Raw genomic sequence first — 27876 nt, 5'->3', positions numbered from 1 at the left:
GTTAAGGAAGGCTTGATTAGAGGCAGACCTACACACTTTACTTACTAAATGCTAAGCCCTAGGCCTACACCCTTTCCCTGACTGGGCGTGAGGCCCTCAGGCCCTAAGAAGAGTGTATATACCCAGAAGGTGGCCATTAAGGTAAAAAATTCAGCCCAAAGGGAAGTAAGAACTTCGAGAATACAGAGCTGAGAATCTGCAGACTGGCAAGCTACAGAACTCAAAGAAGCTGCTGAGAAATGAGAGAGGGCTGCAAAGATCGGAGAGTGGAACCCAGAGAGCTGCAGAGACCAGAGAACTCAGGGAGAGAACACAGACAGTTGGGATTTGTGTTTACAGGAAGGCCCCAGTAGTGGGGAAGGTTACAGGATGACTTAGTTCTTTGCTATAATACTGTGTTATAATTTCCTTGTTGTTACATTGAGGTAGATTTACTGGTTTCGGAATACAATTACTGCTATGTTGAATTGGGGTTATTGGTTCTGGGATGTGATCCTCTGATGTTTGAATAAACGTTATACTTCCTCTGCCTTCTTCCTAGAGAACCTCTTATACTTTGCGATTCCAAATTATACAGGCATATTCATGGTCATCTTCGAGGTCATGAATCTTGCCTTACTGATACATCCAGTCAGCACTTTTTGATTTAATTCCATCAGTGCAAAGTTCAGCACAATTTTCCTACATTATATAATTTCCAGTAAGTATCCATTAGTTGTACTGAAATTTTACCTTATGTGGAATTGCCATCAATAAGTTTGTACCAAAAACAGAATCAAAAAAAAAAAACCAAAAAACAAACTTCTCTGGCACATACTAGGTGCTTAATGTTTGTTAAATGATTGGTTCCCTAATCAAATATTTAACTACATCTAGTATTTCATACATTTATACCAGATAGCGCAATTTTAGCTTCTCAGTTACTTGGTTACAAAGGTCTTCAGATGTGGGCAATTCTTCCCAATATGCTTTCTGCAAATAATCTAAAATTGCTTGCAATATCATTTGACAAGCATCATGCTCATCATATTAGCAGCTATAGGAAACACCAGTTTTCTTTTATTGAATGACTTCTTACATTTAGCTGTTTTACAACTTTTTATGATGTAAGCAATCCTTTTGATTCCAAAGATAAGGTTTTGAAAAGGCCTGGTTTTGCTTATTAAAAGTATCTTTTCCCTCAAAAATTTCTCATCGTCAGTGTTCTGCATACATGCTTTCAAGATGCTGTTCAGTTTATTAATTTCATGCTCTTTCCAGGTAAAGCATTCATTCACACAAAGCCAACCTGGCCACTTTCCTCTCCATCACTGAAATACTTGTGGATCTCAAAGATCAATGTAGTTGAAAACTTTCTGGATCTGGGCCCTTTATTTCAGACTTCTGCAGTTCTACTACCTTAAACCATCTCTTTTGTCTTAGAGAGGTTTCAGTTGACCCAGTGGATTTTTTCTCCAAACTGGTTATGTATTTATCCACCACAAACGGGTATTTTTCACTTATTAACGTCAGATTTACATTTAAATGTTATTGTTGACAATTTGGGTTTTTGAGTTATTTCAATTAAAAACATTCAGCTTGTTATAGGTACTCAACGAGTGCCACTGTGAAAAGCAGCAGGCACTACACTATTTTTTATTTCCATAGTGATGGTTTAATTTTCAGTCTGCATACTTTATGTTCAAGTGAAGCTCAAGTGGTACAAAGATGATGGCAAATCAACATTGGACAAGTGTGGCCTCAAAGCTGATATTGTGCGTATCATAACAAATAATCACTGCGCTGCCTTCATCATCGAATTCACTAAGAGTCTCAAAATTGACTTTGATTTGAACCTTGCTTTGATTCAAAACAGGCAGACATAGTTATGCGGGAGTTAAACCAAAATATTCAATAAATCTGGACATTGCTTTGCATTATCTCCCTCTTTCCTCCATCCCTGTTTAGAAAATTCTGCTCTAGAGAACAATCATGGGCAGTTACAAAGGGTTTTGTTTCATTCTTGGTAAGGACTCCTTAAAGAGGAGGTTAGGAAGATACTACTTTTCAGTTAGCGGCGATTCAATTCCACCCTTTTCCTCCCCCTTTTCCCCCCAATCTCATTCTACTTCTGGTAGAATCATTCAGATAGTGGAGATAACATCAACTTTTAAGAGATTGGCCACCGGCAGCCCCCAAAAACTGTCATTTCAAAACGTGGGTCAAATAAACCAGGAACAAGAGAAACTATCAATCAGAAGCTTTGGGTTCGAATCCAGGCTCCAACACTGTGAACCTATTTCCTCAATTGTAAAACAGAAGTAATACCACCTACCTCACAGGTTTGTTGAGGGTAAAGAACTCTATTGACCTTAAAGTACCATATAAATGTTGGCTATTCACCTAACTATAAGTTAATCACAGCGCTAAGTATGTGCCATTCTAGAAGAGGCTTACACACATTCCAAAGGCTGAGCTGCCAACTCTCTCTTGCTTGAATGTTAACTGCTTAATTCTCAGCTTTGCTCAGGCTTGTTGAAAATACAGTAAACTTGTTTTGAGTACAGCTGTGTAATAATGTACCCCTCTGGATCTGTCTACCCCTCCCCCCTTCTGGGGCAGAGGTGTCCCCTCAAGATCAGAGGAGACACCAGGGCATAACAGGGCAGGAGCAGGCTTCCTCTTGACCCTGTTACGTTATTCAGCTGCAACCCAATGATGTCAGAGGTCTAGGGGACTTCTGCGGTCACTGAAAATGATGGTCTTACAATTTAATTTGGCAGATGTTCATACATTTACTACACATTATGCTTTGGTTATTATACATGGTTTGCTTAATTCTGAATAAACATGGTATTCAGTATCAAAGCAAGCTTCTGTAGAGCTAACATTACTATGCCAAGGTCACATTTGTAGCACTCCCTGATATCTATCAAGTAGCAGAAAGGAGGGGTTTTGCAACTGGGTGGGGACTCAGAGCTAAATTCTTATTTGGTAGATCCACAAATTCACATTATTTAGTGACCCTGCTCCATAGAAGCAGAGCTACAGCATAGACAGATCAATGACTTTTAAAACCAAGGAGTAGCAGATTTAATCAGCACTTCAGCCCATGAGGGCATGAGCAACCTGCCAGGGTCAGTGTGGAACTCTCCAATTATGTGATAAACATTCACAGCTAGCCATGCAATAGCCTTTCTGCAATAGTTCTTGGCCCTAACAACTTGTTTGCTGTGTTTATGAGTTTGTCAGTTAGGAAACTCCTTCCACCAATGGATATCAAAGAAAACTATCTGTGACTTAGATAAATCATAGTGACACAAAGTGTAACTTATCCAGGACCACAAAACAGTTAAGTTCCTGATTAATCCCAAGCTCAGCATTTAAATTCTACCCTTCTTTTATAAAGCACCAAACACAAAATTATTTTGTATCATGGCTACATTAGCCTATGTTGGCCTGTTTTACCTGCATGAGGACAGAGACCCAAACCCAGTCTTATCTAAACTCTCTGTCTCCCATCACAGTACTTTGTAAACACCTGTTGAAACAAAATGCTATTGTGTCTGTAATGATGAGAGGCATCTTGCTTGCTAAGAGATCAAAAACGAAATAACTCAAGAACCACTTTTAAAGACTAAGGCAGTTCTGCTTAAATAAAGTTATGTAAAAAAATCTGAATTTACAAGAGAAATTAGGTGATCATTTGCATATATGCACATGCAAATTTGCCAGAGGAACACGTGTGTGACACACACACACATATATACATATATATATGTATGGATATGGTCCTCTCCAGGTGCCTTTAAAATTATTCAATTTATAAAATTTTACTTTTTTTTTGGAGGGGGGAAGGCAGGGCAATTGGGGTTAAGTGACTTGCCCCAAGGTCACACAGCTAGTGTGTTAACTGTCTGATGCCGGATTTGAACTCAGGTCCTCCTGACTCCAGGGCTGGTACTCTACTCATTGTGCCACCTAGCTGCCCCCCAAATTTTACTTTTCTTTGGAATATGCTGGCTGAATTTCTTGCTAAAATTGTGAATTGTTTCTGATTGAATTTAATTTCATGGTGTCTATTTGCTAATGGACATGTTAGAAATATTTTACCAAGTTTTCTAAGTAGGAACATCATTTCACCACAGGACAAACTATGCAAATTTAGTGCCAGAGTAGCTTTATCAGGAAATTCTTTGCTTACCAAGTATTTTACTACCATTATCATCATGACTGTTACCGTTATTATTATTAGTAGTAGGCCAAATTTGAGATTTTACCAGCATAGAGACCTGTTGGGCTAACTCTTTCCATGGAGGCAGGTGAGTAGTTGATCTCTAACTTCTGGTTTTAGAGCTGCCTGATGAGGTTAAATGCTTTGCACAGGGTCACACAGCCTGTGAACTGATCAGAGGTAGGACTTGAGTCCTCCTCCTTTCATGATCATTCACTAGGCACCAGGACACACAACCTCTTGGTTGTTATTGTATGGAGAGAAATATATTACAGAAGAGAAGATAAAGTCAAAGATTTTATGCATTTCAACTTATGCTTGAAGAATGACTCAAGTGTTTATTCACAATTTACTGGTAAGGCTCTGAGTTAATCAATATAATGATGACTTGAATTTTAACATAGGGCTCAAAAGCAATGAAAGAGATTTTAAACAAGTAAATTGCCAAGTAATTAAATGAAACTAAATGCTGGAATTTAAACTGAAAAAGAAAGCAAAACTTTGGGGAAAACTAAATGAAATTAGCATAAAACCTACCATATCTGGTTCACTGACCAAATAGCCCTGGAGCCCCTTTGAGAATATTGGTTCTGAAAAAACCTGATAAACTAGAATTCCCACAGACTCAATTTTTTCTTGGGCACTTTTACTATGTGACACACAATATAAACAAAGGTTATATGAGAAGTTTTATTTAGCAATAAAGGCTTTAAAACTGAATTATACTGTCACCAATCCTGTGTCCCTGAACAAGTCACTTAGTCTTTTCTTCATGATCTCATTTGATTCTCACAAAAAACCTGTGGCAAATCCTAGCCCTGTTCCCCAGCCAATGTATTTGAAAGTGCTTAGATGGTAAAGGACAGTACAAAAGGGAGGCATTGAAAGAAAATTCCCCAAAATGGCTATTAATATTTGGCACGCTTCAGTGGGCACCTCTCACTTAAAAACAATTTTGGCAGGGGGGTGCTCACACTTCCTTAAGAGAAGCCAAACCAAGATGAGCTATCTGGCATTTAGAGGTAAAAAATCAAGGAATTTCTCTTAGACTTCTATGTAGGAAAACTACAAACCTCATTTCTTGTCTGGGGGATCCCTAGGTGGCCCAATTAGGGCTACTGGTTTTTGCATATTCAAGAGAACACAGGATCATTGACTCAGAGCTGGAAGAAACCTTACAGGTCAATCTGGTTCAATCACATTTTACAGCTAAGGAAACCAGAGAAGTTAAGTGACTTGTCCCAGGTTACACAGTAAGTGGCAGAGCCATAATTTGAACCCATATTTCATGACTCCAAATGCAGCACCCTTTTTTTGCATGCACAGACTTTAAGACATATGTAACTTAGAATCATGAAAGGCCCAATTAAGATTTGTCTGAGCATACTCTAGTTTGCCAGGGTTAGCCCTATGGTAGATCACTGGGACCTTTTTGCATCTAGAACCATATATTACCTAGTGTAACCCAAAAGTCCAGGAGTTGTATATGGAGAAAAGCCAAGAGAAATGACATATTCTTGTGGCTTTTCTGATATACGCTGACTGCACATTTTGTAGGTCTTCAATTTCTAAAATCTAACTCCCTGTGGTACTTTGATTCTATAATAATTTTAAAAACTTTATTAGTGGACTTAAAAAATTCTAATTGGACGAATTTAAACATAAATAGGAGGAATCATATTTTCAATCTTGATATATTAAGTGTCTTGAAAAATACAATAATTGGACTTTCAAATCTATAACACTAAAATGCCATATTTAATAAAACATTCAATGCACAGTGCTAAAGGTAAACTAACATTTTTAGATTTAGCTAAAAGGACAAAATACTGTAGTTCATAGTTTCAGACAACTGAAAAAGACACAGTGCATTAAAAATGTCTAAAAACTGCAAAATGAATGAATATAGTAGCCATATCTAGTTCCTACCCTTCCCTCCCCCCAAATTTTATTACTTTGGGTAAATCCTACAACCAAAGTGTATGTGAAGCATGAACATATGAGTTCATGTTTCTATCCAATCATCTCTTTGAAAGTCAGTGCCCTAAACATAAAATAATTTAAATAAAATCAGGTATCATACTGTTGAAGTGCTGAGATTTATGTTAGATTGATTTGTTTTGAAATGTCAATGTCAAAACTTAGGAAATATTTACAACATAAAAGGCAAAAGTGGCTGAATTACAAATTCCATAACAATATGAGAACTGGAAACTTTGTGTCACACTTACCCGACACTAGAGTTTTTAGAAAACTAACACAAACACAATGAGGTACTGGTATCAACATGTCATGTTGTCACAAATGTGCAAACAATGAAGTTACTGTTATTCACAGGACAGATTTAAAGTGCCTCAGATTTCAAACTGATGCAACACTAATTTTCTTCATTTTTCTTGACATAATATTTTCTGAAGGAGATAATTTTCTCTCTTTTAGCTAAATAAATACTAGTTTACACTAGGCAGAGTAAACTTAAGAAAACACCAATCCAGAACTGGACAAAAAGTACATCTTTGCCATATAGGATGATTACTTAGATGCCTTTTTTTTTAATGGGTTTTGGCTTATTTCACCCTTTTCTAACTATGTAAGAATGAAATTTGTTCATAACCGTGCCACATCTGCCTTGCATGGTGCTTTACTCTGCCTCTTCACTCTTCTCAGAAGCAGCTCCAGCTGGATTCTCTGCCTCACTTTTTCTATCACAAGCCTCTTCAGAGGACTTTGCAGTGCAGTCAGGAGTTTTACTTGTAGAGCCTGTACGTGTTCGAATGCGAGCTCCTGGTTGGTATAACTGCATGGCTGGACGATCCTGCATTGAAAGAAGTGAACACAATGAAATTATATTAAAGAAATCATCACCTGAAACTGAGATTCAAAGATGATCAACTTGCAGGTATGATATCATATCATTTTGCATTTTTATGCATTGATAATAAAAGCTATCAATTACAGAAATAAAAAACAATCTTGCAGCCAAAAAAAAAAATCTAGCCTTTAAAAAACACTTTTCTTAGAAGCCAAGCATTTTGAGAGGGACTGAAATGAACCCATGAATATACGGGTAGATAATATTTAACTGATGCTAAATTGCTCTGTAGGGAAATGCTATTACTTAGCTCAAGAACGATTTGGGAAGAATACTGGCATTATCTTAAGAATTCAGTTTGTAATGGAATTTTCCCACCTACTTGGAGAGGTATAAAAAACTCTATCGTTTACCTTGGTACCAAGCCTTACAATTCACCCCTCAAAGTTATCATGTAATGCGACAAGGAGTACCCCAAATGTGCTTCTTTCAGGGCCACAAACCAACTCATACTGACCAATGAATCAAGAACCTTTATTAAACATGAACTGTTTCAATATGGATTGCTCAATTCTACTTATCTGTACTGTGCACCTTCAATGATTCCTTCTTATAAAAACCAGTAAGTACAACTATTAAATAAATGAAAACAAAAGGAAGAAGCTGGTATATAAAGCACAGTATTATGAAATGAATGTTTTAGGGCTAGAAAATATAATTGGATTAAAGGATAAACTGCTAAAAATTATTCATGAGACCAATTTTTACCCCTTTGGACATGGAGAGATGGCATATACAATTCCATCTGGGAACATTTGCATCAAAAAAGGGGGAAGAAATGCTTTTCTATCCATGTGTGAGTGGAATGGCCCTGTGTTAGGGAACTCACAGCCCAAATCAAGTATAGATAGCATGTTCTTTGTCCATACTTGGGTGGGAGAAAGTACAAGGAGTTTGACCTGGCTGCCTGCATTTGCAGGTTGGCTGTCATACCGGTGCACATCCCTGGATGGCAAAAGGTGGGCCTGAGACTGTACCAGCCTGGAAATCTGTACACTCTTACCTTTTTGCTATGTACAGGGCTATCTACAGACCTGAAGTGTTTGGGGAGAATGTTCAACAGGTCATGGCCCAGAGCCAGTGCAATATGCAAAGTGGCTGATTTATTCTCTCTTCCTTTGTTTTAATCCTGATCAAAAAGGAGAATGTACGAGTGGAGAGGAGTTCTGATCCCCTCTGTGCCTGAGGAATGTAAATTCCTCAATGTAAAGAGGCCATTCTAGCTATTTCACAGGCTGTGGAAATTAGTTTCAATTTAGACGTAATTGTAAATGGGTCAAACTTGCCTGGGTAAATAAGATCTGTTGGTAGTTCTGCTTATTTCTTTTAGTATTTTTATATACGGATCTGAATGCAAAATCAGATCCAAAAAATATACAATTGGTCTTGTACTTACCATTTGTAAAATGATTTCAGATCCTCATTAGAAAGGGGCTATTAAATACAAAGTACTATTATTACTATCACATTATCATTAGATTTAAGCCACAGAAGTATTTACGTGCTCCTCTACTAGAAATTGGTAAATGACCTTACTGTTAAGACTACTGCTAAAAATAACTGTTTATACCAACAGTGTAAAAGAAAAATGGCATTCATATCAATTGTACAAAGAGCACACTTGTTTTCTCAATTAAGCCAATATAAGAACTTTACATGTGGTTGAATTATATTCATTCTGTAACATCAAGAAACCACCAAGACCTTTAGATTCATTGTGGGCACTAGGGAGGCAAACTTTGAAATCTGAATCTGGGGTCTATTCTTTTTTAATGGATAAAACTTAAAGTCAATGTAAGCACAATTTGGGACATTGCTCAACAGGTTAATCCACTGTAAAAATAATAGTCTAGGTCTAGGTTTACTAAGCTTGGCACACACTAAAGAAAAAGAAAGGCAAGATGAAGTGAGACACTATTTTATATTGAGGCTGACGGCTTGCAGACCCCAAAGAAAAATATAGATGCCTCATGTATTCTCTATCAAACAGTTTTTCTTTTGAGAAAACACCCCCTCCAAAATGTAACCCATTAACAAGAAAACACACGGAGATAGTGTAAGCTTTTCCTGAAATTGGTATACCAGCCCTAGCACCAAACTTTAAACTTCTTCCTTTGACTTTCTATCCTTGTTAACCTCCACCTCCTACTTTTCAGAAATTTCATAACCAAAAAACCCTCTTTAGCATCTTTCTCCCCCGCCACACACCAACTAAGCACCATTATTTCTGTGCTTCAAACAGGACACTCGAATTTTATTCTCCATTGATTTTGTTAACTTTCCCAGTCACCCATCCACCTTCAGCTCCAACTAACTTTCCTCTTCAACTCTACTGTTGGTCACAGCAATGGATTTTTGAAAAGAATGCAACACAGTGACTGTGTGGTTCTATAATCCAGAAAACACTGCAATCTTTTTTTGGGAGAGGAGAGGGAGGAAGGTGCTAGACTGAGAGCATGAGTTCAGTATTCTCCCCTTTGTGGTATGGCAGGCAAAGATGCCTGCTTCTATTTCATAAGGCTGGTTGAGAAAACAATGTACGCCAATAACTAAAATATATGTACCAAATATTCAACTAGAAAACAGTAGTTTCTATAAGAACAATCCAATTCTCTGTGAAATTCCAAGGGGATATGTAAGGGAAGGTACTCTCACGATAAGAACTTAATAATTAAATGTTTTTGGCCTTGTCACTATATATTCTTCAAGGCTGGTCAGTGCACACTTTAGAAATTCAGGTTGTAAACCAGGCATGTAATACTTTCTATTTTGGGTTTTTTTTTGTTTTAATAGAGTTGCATACATGTTCTTATAGGCAACTCTTTTTGGTTTCATTATTTGATCTGTATATGAATTATGCCCTTGGATATTTTTTTCTTTTTTCCTTGGCTTCTACCACCATAAGAATTTTGCAAATTCAGTAAAAAGTTTTTGTGGGGGTGAAGAGCAAGAGTATTAGCTACAATTAACAAATACTATTGGAAGTAGACTTCTTTTAATTATCTAAATTCTATTCTATGGATAATTTAGTAATATATCCAAGTATTTTTTGACATACATAATTTCAGAGAATACTTTTATAAATTTCTTATGGATCTCTAGGCCCTACTTTTTAAAGTAATCTATACAGAACTTGATATTAGATGCCCATACTCAATGTGAAACATACAATGGAGCTACTTATTTGGAATAAGAGGAGAAATATTTGAATCCCATGCTTTACATTGGCTATGTAGACCTTGTTCTTGGATTCTTAGTTCAATTATTTCTTAATAATCTTAATAGCAGTAATAATATGTAACATCAGTTAATGAAATGCCAATTATGCTCTCTTTATTATACTGGAGGGTGATATTTTCATTGACTATAGTTCACTGAACTCCATAACTGTGCTGGTTCCACGCTGAATGAAACCTTTTATTAATGAATAATTAGGACTTCATTAGGACAGATTTTGGTTGGCTTAGTTTATACTTGGACATTTACAGTTTTTTAGTGAATAAATGCTAACTGCTCTTGTGACTACTACTGAAATATTCTAAATATTTGGTTCTCTAGAATAATGTTCTAAGCTCTACATTTAAGTTGTAAGCTAGATCTAGTGTGCAGTGAATCCCCTACAAAAAAGAGCAGAGAATCAAAATCAAAGCTAGTTTTCTTCTTCTTCTTCTTCTTTTAAAAGAAAGTAAACCTGTTGTTTTTTAAAACACCACATAAACAAAGAACAATTGCTGGAAAAGATTGTTTTAGATTGCAAAAGTAAAAACCATTGACCTTGAAGCATAGTTTTAGAAAGGAAAGATTATCCTAAATGAATAAAAGAACCTTATTTCTTATGCGCTCCTTTTTGGATGCCATGTCATCACACTTGTCCTCTTTACCCAGTTTGTCTACTGCCTCCACAGTGAAGCTGTAGTTGTGGTTCCCTTTCTTCCCTCTGTCTTGGTTGTATCCTTTCCCCCACTTCAGCTCGTCTTCATTCCTTCTCAAAAACTTGTCAAACTCATAATGAGTTCTATGTTTTCTGCCATCGTCCAAGCGATACCTTTGTCTTTCAGGTTCTTTTTCTCGAAATCTTCTATCCATGTCCCTTTGTTCTTTATCACTGTCATTTTGTGACCTGACATTTAATAACAAATTAGAAGTTTAGTTTCTGCTTAGTTTGGCCAAAGATATCTGAATTTTTCATGTAACTGAAGCCAAATGCAATTTTACCATATATAGGTATAAATATTGTAACCTGATGATTGCTCCTTAAACCATTTCATTCCATGGACTATTTTATGCCAGGCAAAAGACATTGTGGACATTTATCCCACATAGTCCTACTTGCCTCTCTAAATAATCTCACAATGACAAGACTTGCACTGATTTTGATGAGGCACCAAAGTGGGATATTATAGCTAAATTTTCAATTCAAGCAGACACAAGACAACGTGGTGGAGTCAGAGGGCCTCAGTTTCTTCATCTGTAAAGTGAAGAGTTTGGCTAGATGATCTCTGACGTCCCTTTCCATGTTAAATGTATGATCAATCTGTTGCCACAGAATAATGCTACAAGAGGCCCCTCATCATTAGCAAGTATGAGACAGCTGCCTGGGGGTTTGGACATGTACACACACCAGGGGGTGATAGGGAAAAGGTACTGTTACCCACTTCCACTTCCCCATTCCTATACTCTCTGGTCCTTTGGGAGAAAAGAATCTAGAACCTAGGTATCCAATGCTGTTCGACTATATCATTGCCTCTGAGGCCAATGATTCATCTATTCCTAGAGTTTCAATGAGTGAAGTGCTACTCAAATAGATGTTGGTTTTGAATAATGGAAATAAAAGATTTAGTGTCAAACCACTGTGGTATGAGCAATGAAAAGCTAACCTTCAGCCTGCTATTCTTAATGGAAAAACCACTTAAAAATGGTAATTTGTATACTATCAATGTTATTTTCTACAATGGTGGTTCCCAAACCTTCAACTGTGAGAATCTATTGACTGAGAAAACACAGGATAACAAAAAAAATCACTCAATTCAGTAACACTTGAGTGAATTTGTCTTTGGTTGCGATGGTATCTATATACGTTCGAAAAACAGTAATACATAGGTATATTTATCATTGAGTCATGCTGTGTACGTGACAGGAGCTAATAAAGATGAAAATGGCAATGCTTAATGCATATGGATTTGCAGGTCTCATGTAATAATATTTAACCTCCCTAGGGCTCCAGAGGCTAGGGTTTGGGAACCACTATTCTATGACACAACAATTAAAGTTGAGGATAATTGTTCCCGAGGGATTTAAGATGACATATAATAGAAACATTATAAAATGGAGGCATGAGTACACATATTAGAACTTCTCATTCTTTTGTTACTGACATAATTTGGTAAAAGATAAATTCATATTCGTTAACTAACAACTATAGTCTTGGATTTATTGTGATTGTGATTATGACTCACTTTTCCTTGAGTTCCTTCAGTGAACTTTCCAAGGGTTTGGATTTTATGCTTCCAGAGCTGGAGGATTTTTCCCATTTTCCTTCTTCAATATCAGCTTCCTCGCCTTTTTCTTTTTGTTTCTCTGCTGCTGGTTCCTCTCCCTTTTCGGGTTTTTTAAGAAGCTGAAAAATCATATAGATATTTAAACATCAACCAAACAGCAAACTACAAAAAAAAAAACAAAAAACAAAAAACTACTCAGCCCACAAGACTTTAGATGTCTGAGTATCATTTTAACAGGGGTTCTTAACTTGAGGAGTATAATTTTTTTTTTAATTTGAGAACTTTATTTCAGTTATCAGTGGTTTCCTTTGTAAGCTCTGTGTATTTTGTTTTCTGTATTTAAAAACATGGTTCTGAGAAGGGGTCCATAGGCTTCACCAGCCTATCAAGGGAATCCATGACATAAAAAAAGGTTAAGAATCCCTGGTCTAAAAAGATTCACTAAAATGTAATATTCTTTTTCTTGGTCTATAGACACAGAAATAGAATTAGTTAGATAGTAACTAGAGAAACATATCACTTGACTTTTAATTCTACTGGACAACTTTCCTTAACATTCCCTTTGATCTTTGTTATATAATCTTAGAAACCTCGGTATCATAAGTAAACTCAGATTTTTTAAAAAAAACCTTTTAGGGGGAGAGATCCATGTAGGCTTTAAAATCCCTAAGTCTACTACACTTTGAGTTGCAATCCAGCAAAATGAAATAAAGATTAATTTTTACTGAATGAGTTAAAAACATAAAGTAAAGGAATATTTATTTCAGGCATGCGTGCACAATGTTAACACAAAGAATGACCCAATCTTCTGACTCCGAGGAATGAGTCCTTCCAAAGATCACCAAATTTCCAGAGAGAAATGCCCACATTATTACTGAAAATCAACCTTTTAAAACTAACATAATCTATAACCTACAAACTTCAAAGTCAGGAATTTGCTCTGTAAGGTTAATCCAACCTCCTGAGCAATTTATACTTATTCCTTTTTTTAAGTCGTCAGAGGAAATGAAAAATGGATACTTGCTATCCTCTGTCATAGTCCTCTGTTCAGGAAAGAAAAACTTAGTCAAAAAAAAAAAAAAAAAAAGGAAAGAAAAACTTAGTCCTCTGCCTCTTCTTCTCCAATTCCTTAATCTTTTCCTAACAGAGGTTATTATTAAATTTGTTGCCCTTCTCTGTAAATTTTCTGAATTACTCTTAGGATAGGTTCCTATATAGACCAAAGAATTCTCATAATGAAGAAAGGATGACTACAGGTTAAGATTACGTTTAATTTTCTATGTGCTCTTATACATTCATTTATAAGTAACAATTCTGGATTTACTTAGTGACAAAAGCACATCATGACTCACTTCCACTTGTAGGGCACTAAGCTTCTAGAATTCAGGTGTTAGTAAGGGTGAAATTAAGGCAGTAGGTTTCTATTACAAGAAGCTGCCACTTTTACCAAAAAAAGGGATTTCAGTCTTATATGAAATTAGTTTATGTAGTAAATTAAAAAGATGTCCCTTTCGATTGTAATTATACTTAAATTTTAAAGGAAAGAACTGGTGGATTTATAACTACTGCGGCTGGACTATTTCAACAGTCTCCTGACTAGCACCCCTGCCTCTAGTCAGTGGATTTCAATCCATCTATCACATAGCTAACAAAGTGATTTTCCTAAAACAAAGGTCTGAACATGTTACTTTGCTACTCAATAAACTCTAGTGGACCCCAATGACCTTTAGGATTGAATATAAACTCCTTTATTTGGTATTTCAAGCTCTTTGCAACATGGCCCCATCCTACCTTTTACCTTTCCAGCCACATTACACATTACTTCTCTCTATATACTCTATAGTCTAGCCAAATTGGCTATCCTGAAGGTCTTCACACAAGATGAGGCATTTCCTGTCTCTGTGCCTTTCAAGCTTGCACTTTCTTCACCCATTCTTCTCAGAAACCTTGCTTGCTTTTCTTTTTTTTAAAAAACTCAGCTCAAGTGCCACCTTCCACAGGAGCCCTTTCCTGGTCCCTCTAGCTGACAGTACCTTCTGCCCAGCCCACCAATGTCACCTTGTATCTATTTGTATGTGTTCTATATATATATATTTTTATGCTATCTTCCCCATTAAGCATGTAGCCTTTGAAATAGAAGCTGTTGCTACATCATTTTTGTACCCTCAATACCTAGCACAGCGTCAGGTACATCCAAGAGGTTTAATAAATGTTTGTTCATTGACTGGGGAACAGCTCAATGTGAGACTGAGTTAGGTGAGGAGATTAATGTTAGCTCTTGAAGAGGAAAAGTATGTAAGTACACTGAAGAGTAAGTAATAAAAAGCTTTAAAAAGGGCTGTTAGAGTCCATAATCCAATGATCGTCACCTAACTGATATATAATTCCTCAGTCCAAAGTTTAAGTATTGGTTAGCTCAGCTGGTTAAAACAAAGTATTAATGAGGTCAAGATTGAGAGTCTGATTTTTGTGTGAGTCAGTTCATTTTGCACCAAAGAGTGTTTCGCACACAGAGACAGCATCCTTAATCCTAGCTATTTTTAAATGTATGCCAACGGTCACAAGGGGAGCAAGGTATTCACCCACTAACTACTGACAAGTTATTTGAAGCACTATCTTAATGACCATGGATCAGTAGTGTTCATACAGAAACACCTTGAAAACTGCAAGCCCCTGGTCAAATATATTATTTTTTAGGTAACTTTAAAAGATCTCTGCTCAAATTACCTTGATTCTGATTTCTTTCTCAGCAATCTTCTTTTGTTTTTCAGCTTCTTTTCTCTTACGTCTTTCTTCTTCTCTGCGTTTTCTTTTCTCTTCTTCTCTCAAACGTTTCTTTTCTAATTCCCTTCTCCTTCGTTCTTCCCTTTTTTCTTCTCGAATTCTCTGAAGATATGGAGAATTGTTTATATAAATGGTCCACATAAAATAAGCACAAACAGAAAGGTTGTTCATCAGATGAAAGGTCAAACCTACCTGCTTTTCTAATTTTCTATTTTTAATATATTCCAAAAGAGGTGTTGTTCTTCTAGCTAAAACACAAAAAATTGTGATGTAGTATGTAATTCCTAAAAGAAATAGTCTTTTAAAAAATACTTGCATTTAATATTTAAATGAAATACAGCACTATTCATTTTATCTCATGAGTGAACATATTCTGAATGCTGGGTAGCATTCACTACTAGGTCAAGCAATCATGATAATTATCACTGATAATTATAGACAGGAGAATTTTTGAAATGATGATTTGTTAACTGGCCTGTTAGTGTTTTTAACATGCCACTAAATAAAGTAAAATGCATTTGACTTCTCAATTCTTCTATACATGTATTACTTATGTGTCCCATTTGGACATCTGTGCTTATTAATAATATACTTTTTAAGGGCACATTTAGGCAACAACATATTCATTTGTTCTTTATATACATTATTTCCACCTCCTCGGGTCTTCCTTTTCTGCTCTCCAAAGAAAGTAGTATGAACAATTTCATGTCTATTATATATGCATGTCCTTTTAATTCCTTGCAATGTATATTCTAATAAATCAGCCTCAATTTTTTTATAACCACATAAAAAAAATACACACCTTACAATATTTCTTCCAACCTTGGAGAATATTTTTAATGACTGCAAGTGACAGTAGTGTCTCACAAAGCACCAAACACTAGGAATGAATGTCCCAGGAAACATGTCATGCCCTCACCCTAGAGGTAGAGTTTGATTTGGTTTAGGTGAAGGTCAGGGTATACAAATCCATAGCAGAGTAGGACCACAGGCATTTGTTTCAAGTCAGAGTGGGTTCTTGTTCTGCAGAATCAAATTCTTGACATGTGAAAAGATACGGAAGATTGTTTAGATCCATTCTATACCCATTCTGGGTAGCCTCCAATTGGAAAAATGTCTCTAAAGCAATCCAGCTTAGGCCCTTCCTGTATTCTAAGAATCCAAATTGATCCTTAGTCAAACTGAGCTAACCAAAGCATATAAATCTCTCACCATTTCTCCCCTAGGCCTTTTGGGGAATAACAGCAAGAATTCGTACAGCACTTTAAGATTTGCAGCATGCTTTAAATATAGTATTTCATCTGATCTACACAACAATCCCGTGAGTTACATGCTGTTATTAGGGCCATTTTACAGACAAGGAAATTGAGGCACAGATAAGTTAAATGACTTGTTCAGGGTCACAAAAGCTATTAAGTATCTGAGTTAAGTCTTCCTGACCCCAAATTCAGCACTCTATTCACTGTATCACCTAGCTAAAAGGGAGAACCACTATTAGAAAAAGTGGCACTCCTTTACTAGGTGCACATTAAATGAAATCTTAACTGCAGTACTGATGCTCCCTGAAATTTCATGCTTGGCATGATGGCCTACAGAAGTCTACAAACCCATGAAAGAACCCCAGTGTTTTGGGTTGTAGGCTGACTATACGCATTAAGTTGACTAAGGTCACCCAAACATGCCAATTAGCCAGTACAGAGCTGGTCCTTATTTGTCTAATTTTTTTTGATCCTTATTTAGAAAGAAATGAGAGGGCCTGTTGGGAGACAAAAGATTGAGCCAGGTCTTTTTCAGGACTTGGATTGTGAGGCTAAAATGACCAAGACTTTCAACCCATATGGCTTTGTTTTGTGACTTACATGCCAAATTCTTCTCAATATGTTAGTCATTGATCTTTTTTCTTCTGTTGCAATGCACACATAAAAGTTGTGAGATTATGATATTTATTGCCCAAGGGAAGGAGACTTACTACTTAATTGCTACCCAATATGACTATAGTGACATTACCATTTAATCCTCATTCTCCCCACTTGGTCATAAAAATTCCATAAGAAAAAGGAACAACAATCTGCATTAATATTAAATTCCATATTTAAATATATAGAAACAAGATAACAGAGAATATTTATAGTCCAATTCCATTAGGCATATACTATTATCATTAAAGTTGATGGATTTCTGAGCATGCACCTAAGTGTAGATCACTGATTTAAAAGGAATAAAAGTATCTCAAAATAGAACTGGGGTGGTAAAAGAATCAAGAATTAAAGTTTATAATCTCTTTTACCTGACCCACGCCATTTAAAGCAATATATTAAGACCAGGCAGGAAGAAATGAAAAGTAAAAGGTCTTTACAAATAACTTTTGTTTGCTTTCCTTTTAAAATTTTCCATACATACAGAAGGGCAGACAAGCCAATTAATAGGGTACCATATAGGATAGTGACTCATGTTATTCTATATTTCGAAGCCCCCAAATTTATTATTTGGGCTAATCTTCTTATGCTTAGAGATAGATAGTAGAACTATCTTTCAATTACATCTTTATCCAAAAAGCCTAAAATATTCTATTTGCAGAATTTACTCAAATAATCCCCCTTCTGCTCAGTTCTCTTGATATTTTATTCTAACATGGGAGGTTATCCAAATATTTTCATTAACAGTGACAAAATTAATTTGTAATTGAGTAATATCTAGATTTCCTAATATTTCCCAATTCCTTAAGTCAATTCCACCAAGTTGCTGAAAAAGTTCAAATCAGAACAAAAGCCCACCTACAGTGAGCTGAAAGTCTTTGATTCTGAAACAGAGAGGCAAAAGGGAGGAATTCTCAAGTGAATGGAAGTATGAGTTTATATTTAGGATTTTCTTTACTTTCAAGTTTCAAGACTGGGAATAATTTTACCTGAGTCATACAGAAAATTACTGAAATAGAAAAAGAAATCAATTTTAAACCTAAGACAGAATTCTTAGATGATGCCAGTCCTTTGATCACTTCTCCATAAATTAAATGCTGAACATTTACACTTTTCCAAATAGGAAACATTTTAAAGAAATTATCATTAGTATCCAAAGATATTCTGGATCACTGTCAATAATAACCACCATCACTAGCATTTACAAAGCACTTTGAAGATTTACAAAATACTTTACATATATTAACTCATTTGATCCTTATGACAAGGATGGTACAAATTACATAAGAACCTCTGAATCTCAACCAGTCACTCAGTTTTACTGTATGGGAAGAGAAGCTTTTCTTTTGAGGTTCTACTTTTTGTTGGGCCCTTCTGTTTGCCATTAATTAATTATCCTTTGCCCTGGAACAGATGGGTAGCAAATTCATACTGGATCAACACAATGCTGAGCACGTAGCAGACAGATCAAAGAATAGTCTTATAATTAAATTGAAAGAGGCTTGCGTGGGAAGATAAAGAATAATGTAAGAGTACACTGAAATTATATTCGTTGCTAGTATCAAGAGGAAGATCTGAATGCTGTTACTTAGTCACCCTTGTTTTAATGGAAAAGAGACAAATATCATTATTGTTAGGTTTAAAGCTCATTAACATATAACATTAATAAGAAATAGTAACCAATTAAATTGTTACTTGAAGACCTTTAGATACAAGAGAACTAGATATGTATGCTTAAATGGGAAGTCTGAAAATTAACTGGAAGCATACTGTTCCTGGATTTTAAGTGCACATGAATCTAAGTCAAGGGTTTTTAACCTAGGGTCCAAGGACCTCCCGTTGAGTCTTTGGAAAGATATCTGAAGCTATGTGAAACTAGACGGGAAAACAATTTCATCTTTGCTTCCATCAACCTCTAACTGAAACTTATCATTTCCTTCAGTTATCTAATTAGGCTGAGAAAAGGTTCATAGGTTTCACCAGACTGCCAAAGGGGTCTGTGACACAAAAAAGGTTAAGAATCCCTATTTCAAGTAAACTCCCTTCTACCAACTTTCTAGCAAAGGATAAATAATTTGATCTTCAGAGCTTGTACTTTTTTTTTCTAAATGAGGATGCTACTAAGAGTTATTTATTCTCCAACACTGTCAGCTTTCTCTAGGAAAGGCTAAAGCACATAGTCAAATCAGAATCTTTAGTAATGGTTAATGCTATTCCTTAATTTACTAGGTTTGACCAATCCACCTCTTTTGAATGCAACACAGCAACTTTGAGTTAAAAACTTCTTTTTTTCAGTGAGGCTACTATAATTACTCTCTTTTCAAAAAGAGTCGATATAGACATCATAAACATTATATTTCTCTCCTTGCATGAAAAAAAAAATGCCCAGGAATAGGAAGTTCAAAAGGCATAAACAAATGCTCATTTGGAATCCATCATGACTTTTTCTACCATTTGCCAGCTGAAAATTTGTGTGTTTTCCACACTGTAAGATTTTTACAAGTTGATAGCCTTTCACAGTCACTGAGGGAGTATGCTTAATTGCTTCCAATCCAACAGTATATCTTTATTTCTCTATAAAAAAAGAAAAATGAATATGTACCTAAAAAGTCTGTATAAAAGGGAGAAGGGGAAGGAAAAAAAGCAAGCAAAACAGACCAATGAGTTCCCGTGTCTTTGCCTCAATCTCTCCCAAAAGTGTTTCAGGATTGGCACTTATTTTCTCCTCCTCAACACAATAGGTTTCTAGAAACTTCTTATACTCTGGATCTGTAAATAAGGATGAAAAATTATTTCCCAGAAATTTGACAGATGCTAGCAGATAAACTGCATCTATTTTTAATTGAGCATTCTTTAAAACAGATTACCTTCTTCAATGCTCCCTGCTTTGGCATCTTTTTTCTTTAATTTCTTTTTGGAAATCTTTTGGAATGGAGCAAACTCTACTACAGCAGGATATTCCAGACCTTAGGGAACAAATACCACAATATTTTTTACATTATATCTTATGTCTTTTTAAAAACATGGAACTATATTTGTGAGGAAAATTTAACCACCTGCTTGAATAATAGGAATTAAACAAAAAGGGAGAATTGTAATGGCAATGATAATTTATTATTAATCCTTAAAATAGTTTCTGGGCTACTCTTACATCATTTTAAGGAAACCTGGGACATATGAATACATATGAAATGGCCTGAGAGCAAGGGAAGAGCCAGAAAATCTATAAAAAGCAGACCCAAGAATTCAGTAAGTATAACATTCTGGTATTGTTTTTTATATAGAGGCGAACAGCACTACAAGTTTCAACTGCTCCAAGGGCTCTCACTATATTACAACAGAGCAGGCTGTCATGATGACCCTTAATCACATATTAAAAAATTATTTCCAGTATACTCTGCTTACAAAAGAAGGAAAGTATGCAATACATTTTATAAGGTTTATATACAAAACGTTTGTAATTTGTGTTTTATTAAATGTTAAAGGAATTACATTGCAATTATCTGGAAAACTCAATTATGAGAAATGCCACATTCTTGAATAATGCCAAATAAAAGTGTTAGACAAATAAATAAATGCCAGATACTTCCACGGCACATAAAACTTTTGATGACACGGTTAGTATTGTCACATAATCACAAGAACATTAATTTATCTAAATTACTGTCCAATATTTTGGACGGAATTAATAATTACATAAAACCTTTTATAGAAACATTATTTAAAAAATAGCTCTCCTCTAAGATGTTAGAATTGCTCATTAAATACTTATAAATCAAAATTGTTTCAGCAAAACATTTATAAACTCAAAGTTTGCAATAAATCCAAAAATGTCGGTGATCTGACCTTTACTATCAATGAAGACATAGCCATCAAAACGGTCTCTAAAAAGAAGGATGTCATCAGGATTTCGAAAATTAATGTATGCTCTTGAGTAAAGATGAGGATAAAGACTGAAAGAAGAGATAATAGTACAATGAATTAGGGTGTAATATTCAAAAAATAAGAAAAAAGATTCTAGGCAATAATAATCTTGAACGTCTCCTAATTCAGACCTCTCTGATGAAATTAATAGAATTTTCATGTTAAAGATCTTCTCTCTGGAGAAAAAAGATTAATTTTTATATATTATTAGAAAAAATACATGTTAGACATTACAATTATATGCTTGTGAAAGTACATTCTTATTCTTCTCATGAACTCTTGGAAATATTTTTATTCATTTAATCTAACAAATTCCTATTCACACTGATGAGACCAAGAATAGTGAACCTAATTATGGATTTAAAAGAATGCTCTGGTTTTGATTCTAGCTTTCTCCCTGACTAATGGTACTTCATCTCAAGCAAGTCACTTAATCTTTCAGAGCTTGTTTTTCTCATCTGGAAAATGAAGAGTCTGGATTAGATGATGTCTAGGATCCTGATAGCTCAAATGTGTCATGATTTTAGATTTCTGGTCACAAAATAGAGCCATTCGATTATTAAGAAATCCTGATATTAATTTAGGAGAAGGTAAAGAAAAATGGATAGTCACAAAATCACAGTCCTTTAGTGTTCTTAGTACTAAAAATAGAGAAAGATAAAACATTTGAGAAAGCAGAAGAGGGGGAAAAAGCTTTTTATACTAGAGTCAATTATACACAACCCACAGCTGAGATATTTCTCATACTGTCAAAGGACTGTTTTGGAGTCTATTTTCCTGGTGAGAGACAGATCAGGTTGGAGACATTAATGTGTAATGCGTAAATGCAATACTTTATTACAAATACCAACAGCAAATCACTTTACAAAATATTACTCTATACTTAAAAATTAATTCCATATTGAATCTTCATCTGGAGTAACCTGAGCAGTTCTCATTGCCATACCTCAAAAAAAAAAACACAAAAAACAGAACAAGAAAATATCCAAGTGTACAATTAAATGATTGAGGATCAAGGTGATATGGAGGATACTATATTAGAAAATGATTAAAGGACTAGCAATCTTCAGATTGTAAAGATGACAGCTATTCACAAATGGTGAACCCAGATTTGTTGAACAAAATCCAGATAATAATAAGAGCAAGGTAAGATAAATAAGAAGCCTATTTTACATAATGGGCAATAAATTTGTGGAACTTGATACTTGAAAGGAAGTCAGATATTAGAAAAGAGTTAAGATAAATGAAAGAATGAAAAAAACATAACAAATTCCCAAGGGAATCTAGGATTAAAGTGAACCCCTGGCCTCTGCATATGATCCACAGGAGAATAATCACACCATTCCCCCAAGACTTTCATTGATACTTCTGTCGGAATAGAATTCTGAGTTCGATGGAACCTTGTTCTTACATAGACTGGAATTTACTGATTGCTTTTTTAGGCTTGGCCATTCAAAAATCCCAGTGCTGTTTATCTTGTCACAAAAGCACAAAATGGTGTGAGGGCCACCTAATAATTTCAATGGCCCCAATTGGGAATCCCTGTACAATGTGTATCATGCTGCTTCTGCGGAGTCACTAGAAAAGAAGTCTGTACAGATCTGCTACTTTAAAGTTTCTTTCTTATATTAAAAAACTAAAATTTGTAAAGCTTTCTGAGGAACAGTCACATGAAAAGGTTCATAAAATAAAAAGGTTCACCTAAAATATTATAAAGCTAGATGTCAAGAATACAACTCTATTCTTTTTGTTCCAAAGTAAAGAGATAAATATTCTATAATTTACCTTCAGGAAAAATTTAATGTCCATTTAGTCATGGTTCACTCACAACACGAAAGGGAAAAAAAAGTAATTTTAGCATGACTCCATCTTTGTTTATAGTCACCAGAAGTTCAATCATGGGAGAAGAATTCATTCCCATGTCTTCTTGGACAACTGAAAAAATCACTATCTAGTGATATATATGAAGAAACACATGCTCAAAAATATTATTTACTAATTTAGAGTGGTAATTTATACAGAAAATATGTGTAGTGAACTGTGAACAGATAAGAAAGGGATTACAGGAAGTGGGAGAAATTTTTGTTATCTATGTAACTGTTCATCACTAGACAATACTTCTTGGCTTCTTTGTGTTGCAAAATAGATCCTCCTCACCTGGGATCAGCTGTACAAAATTCAAAGTAATCATGAGCAGGAAGAGGATGTAACTGTTCCTCCAGCTGCTCCTTGGTTAGACTGGGAGGAAGTCGACGAATAACTACCTGAAAAATACAAGAAAAAAATAATTAAACTTACTATTTTCTTAAGTGCCAACTACGTTCTAATCCCCGTATAAACTATACTGAGCCTGAGCTCTTGTCCAGATTATGACTTAATCAAAGACACCAAACTTGAGGAAAGGATGAAGCCTATATTATGAGACAAAAAGCAGAGAGGCCTTTAGCCTCCAGAATTTGTTGATGACATTGCTTAAACATTTCATTGTTGTTTAGTGAGGTTCAGATGTCTTCTTAAGAAATGAATTCTACCTACAATCTTTTCATTATTACAGAAAAGACAGATTATTAAAGAAGGTCCTGTGACAGATTAGATTTGTGCCTAATTCTATGACAGAGTAGGCAAGAGTTTAAATGACTTGCCCAGGAGTATTAGAGGCTTGAAACAAAATTTTTCATGCTTCAGACTCAGCAGCCTATCCACCATTCCACATTGCCTCCGTAATAGATTTAGGTATCTTTTTTACACTTCATAGCTACACAGTGGACATGACTACAAACATTTCCACAAAAATCACTGAGGCAAAAAAACCCCATTAAGTACTTAATTTTCAATAGTCCTCTTAGTCATTTGGGTTTTCCATTTGTTTGGAAAGAAGATATATAAAATGTTATCCACTTTCCATTCAACTGAAGAAGACCTTTACAGGGTCATAGCACCATAAATTTAGAACTATATGTGACCTCTGAGGTCATCTAGTTCAACCTCCTTATTTTAATGATAAAGAAACTTTGTCCCAGAGTTAGGTAACTTGCCAAAGCTCCTTTAATGCTTTTAATCTTTGAATCAATTAGGGATTACTTTGAAAGGTGTTTTTCCCCCCAAATACTTTGTTATTTGAACAAAAGATTGTCATTCTTTATGCATTTATCTAAATGCATTTATTTGTATTACGTTAAGAAATTAGAAAATACTAGGTGACCAGAGTAAGAGAAGATAGTCTAATTAAAAGCAAATTTGTTGATAACTAGATTTAGGCAAAGTATCCTCCCTTTGGATAAGATAACCATATGTAGAATAGTCAGTATGATTCTAGGCTGCATGAAGACCAAAACAAGAGATCAGAAGAAGGAAGATGACCATTCTGCAGTATTCTGTCCTGGTTAAGAGTAAATCTGGAATACAGTGTTCAGTGTGGGGTATTTTAAGGACACTGACAACTTGCAGTGTGTCTCAGAGAGTGATCAAGATGGTGAAGGGATGAGAAAGAATGAAATGGGAGGTTCAGTGGAAGGAACCAGAGCTATCTAGTCTGGAGAACAGATGACTTAGAAGATAGCATAACCTATCTTCAAGTGTTTGAAGAGCTGTTTTATGGAAGAGGGATTAGATTTGTTCAGTATGAGCCCAGAGGGCAGAACTAGAAACAATAGAAGTCCGAGTCAGCTGATTTAAGCTCCTAACAATTATAGTCATTCAAAAACAGGATGGACTACCTTGGGAGGTAGTAGAGATCTTCAAGCTCTTACTGGATAAGTCTTTGTCCCCGATGTTGTAGAAGAGACTTCTATTTTGGTACAGGCTGGACTAGATAGCCACCTCCCCTGTAACCCTTTCCAACCTAGGTCCTTTGAACTCTGAAATACTGTGCTTTTTTTTTTTTTAACTAGCCAGACTACATTGTGAATTTTCTTACGTACAAAGTAATTATTTTGGTTCTTTGTAACATATTCTTCATCTGTCACAGCATCATTAATATTTAAAAAAAAATTCTCAGTTGCGTGATTGACCATTTTTTCAAGTGTGGTTGTCTTCGCAATTGTGAGTCTGTTTGCTTTACTAATGTTCATTATATCAGTTTAAAACCTATATTCTCAGGTCATGCTGTTATTTGCAGCTCTGCTTCTTTTATCAATAGCCAGATTATGTTATAGTTTCCTTCAGAACTTTTTGTTTTTAGAGTATGAACTCTGCCAGCCTTCAAGGCCCAATTTGACAATCAAAGCTTACCTCCATTCACTGGGGAAGGGAATTCTCTGTATTTGATAGCCTGAAATTTCTAAAAGTGAGAGCTCCTTATTCAATCAAGAAAAATTTATTATTGAGCTCTTCCTACGTGCAAACTACAGTGCTAGATGCTGCGGATACAAAGACAAAAAAGAAACGAGAGTTGCCTTCAAGTAGCTTACATTCTACTGGAGGAGTAATTACTGCTGGTATGATGTCAGCTTGGAACTGAGATATGCAGGATATAGAACATTTCTGCCTCCTAGAGGGCAGCAACTGCATCTTTTCTTTTTTGTCTTTGTGTCCCCAGACCCTAACACGGTTAATTAAATTGCTGGTTACAAGGGTGGGGAGAAGCCGTCACCACCCACTGATTTCTACAACACCGCAGCAATGGTGAACAATATTCGATTTTCATTTTAGAGACAAATTATAAGTAAAAAAAAATGTCTTAAGTGACTTCCACCTTGCCCTAAGGGAGGAAAAAAAATCATGCGTTCAAGGAATTCAATGCCCGGGGTTCCCGTCTTCTCGATCCCTCCCTTTTTTGGGGCAATTTTCTTCATACTCGCTTGAGACCTCTTAGCAGGTTTAATCGACAACAAGCATCACTAACGCCGGGCCTTTCTGAAGACAGCCTCTCCGAGCCCTACGGCTCCTCTACTTGAACCCTTCTCTTCCCTTCGCCTTCCTCCGGCGGCGGCTGCAGCTGCTAGGCTGCGCCCCGCCCCTCCCCTCCCCCACTGCCGCCAGCGTCTAGGGCTCCGGGGCGCTCTCCCCGGTCCTGAAAGCTCGCCCGCTCTCCCTTCCTCCTTCCTCCCGGGCCGCGAGTCGTCGCGGCCGCCTCCGCGCACTCCCCTCCCCCCACCGCGAGACCCTTCCCCGCCGCCCCCCGGGCCGCGCGCCCCTCCCTCCCCTCCCCCTCCCGGCATCCCCCCCTCCCCCCACCTTGCTCAGGACCGTTTTCTTCTCCTCCCGCGGCTTGCTGCCGCCTCCTCCGCCACCACCGCCTCCCCCGCCGCCGCTGCTGCTTCCGCCACCCCCGCAGCCCGAGGCCGAGACGGCGGTCGGAGGCGTCTCCACTTCGCGCCGAGGCGACTCGCGGCGGAATTGGATCTCCATCGCTGTCCCTCCGCGGGAAGATGCTGGTGGCGGTGGCAGGGGTGGAGGCGGAGGCGGTGGTGGTGGCGGCAATGGCGGCTTCTCCTTGCCGCCCGATCCCCGCCCGGCCCCGCCGACGCCAGAGCCCCCGGCCCCGCCGGCTGCCTCCTTCTCGGACCGCATCACGCACCCGCCGCTTCCTCAGGCTCTTTCTCCCGCCCGTTTGGGGAGTGTCCGGAAACCTCGCGAGATCTCCGCCTACGCTCTCGCACCCCCCCCCTCCCCTTACCCCCTCCCTCCGACCCCGCCCGCTAGTCGTGCTTCTTGCTGACCGTCCGGCTCTGCCTAGTAAAGAAGGAAAGGAGCAGACCCCGATGAGTCAGGGTAGTCGGGGGATGAGGAGCATGTCAGAAAGGAGAGGCAGGGGGATAGACGGAGCCTTGACTAGAGAAGATGGTCTGGGGGATGGAGACCATAAGACCATGGAAGTGCCGCTGTCCACCCAGAAAATTGAAGGGGGTGGGGCGGGGCAGGGCGGGGCCCGCAGGAGGGATGGTGCGCCTGCGCAGAGGACCAGGAACGCACGTTCCCTCTTTATCTGCATTGCTGTCTCCCAAGTCGTGGGCGACCAGCCAGGCTACCTTCTTAGGGCTTAGGCAGTACCCACACCCAGGATTAGGTGCTTGAGCTACGCATCAGAAAATGTTTAAACGCTGTTTGCAGGCTGTGGGGAATGGCGTTTCAAAGCGCACCCTTTTTGGTGTCCTAGAGAAGGTGTGATCAGATGGGCTCAGAATTTCAGGCCATTAAAAATAAAAACGCTGTCTATGTAAAGCGGTTAAGAAACAGCTAAGAAAAACCTGGGGCTTGTCAGATGTTAAATAGTGGCGTATGCAATCCCAAGAGTTGTTCAAAAACGAGCATACGTTCTCTACCGCAGGATAATCCAAGACTGCTGGTGTTCAGAGGTGCACTTAATGGTTCCACTTAACAGGAAGTCATAAATGTTAACGTGTGAGCCGCATCCCCAGCTCTGACCCACCCAATCTTGGAAACAGGCAGGGCATAGCAGGCAGCTATAAAAATTGTAAAAATGATAAAAATCAGTGGCACCCTAGGATACTCTCGGTCAAAGAATTTTAAACCTTCAAGTCTTCCAAATTATTTCATCTCCCATATAATTCAGGTGCTTCCAATTAGAGGGACACCATCAAGAATGATCAGGCTCATTTATTTTACTTTTACACATGCAACTACTAATAAATGCTGTGGGTTAAAATGAACATGGAAATCAATTTTTTTAATTAAAATTTTTACAGTATTTACGGTTTATTTCCATTT

At 37.0% G+C, this 27876-nt stretch overlaps 1 protein-coding gene across 3 annotated transcripts; it reads right to left on the bottom strand.

Annotated features, from left to right (window-relative positions):
- Positions 1-4514: 4514 nt before the first annotated feature.
- Positions 4515-26771, bottom strand: UPF3A (UPF3A regulator of nonsense mediated mRNA decay). 3 transcript variants are annotated; one of them, XM_036756242.1, is made up of 10 exons: positions 26383-26771; positions 23365-23471; positions 21130-21236; positions 20151-20249; positions 19942-20052; positions 15560-15615; positions 15311-15469; positions 12542-12702; positions 10911-11205; positions 4515-7028 (listed from the first exon to the last, which is right to left on the bottom strand). In XM_036756242.1, exons 1-10 carry the CDS (start codon positions 26716-26718, stop codon positions 6855-6857), a joined length of 1605 nt encoding a protein of 534 aa, XP_036612137.1. In that variant the 5' UTR covers positions 26719-26771; the 3' UTR covers positions 4515-6854. The 3 variants fall into 3 exon arrangements, with proteins under 3 accessions (XP_036612137.1, XP_036612138.1, XP_036612139.1); XM_036756243.1 differs by having other exon boundaries at positions 10967-11205; XM_036756244.1 differs by having other exon boundaries at positions 11131-11205.
- Positions 26772-27876: the final 1105 nt, after the last annotated feature.

The sequence above is a fragment of the Trichosurus vulpecula genome, chromosome 4 (genome assembly GCF_011100635.1).
Source record: "Trichosurus vulpecula isolate mTriVul1 chromosome 4, mTriVul1.pri, whole genome shotgun sequence".
NCBI lineage: Eukaryota > Metazoa > Chordata > Mammalia > Diprotodontia > Phalangeridae > Trichosurus > Trichosurus vulpecula.
This window is presented reverse-complemented; position numbering and strand designations above follow the sequence as displayed.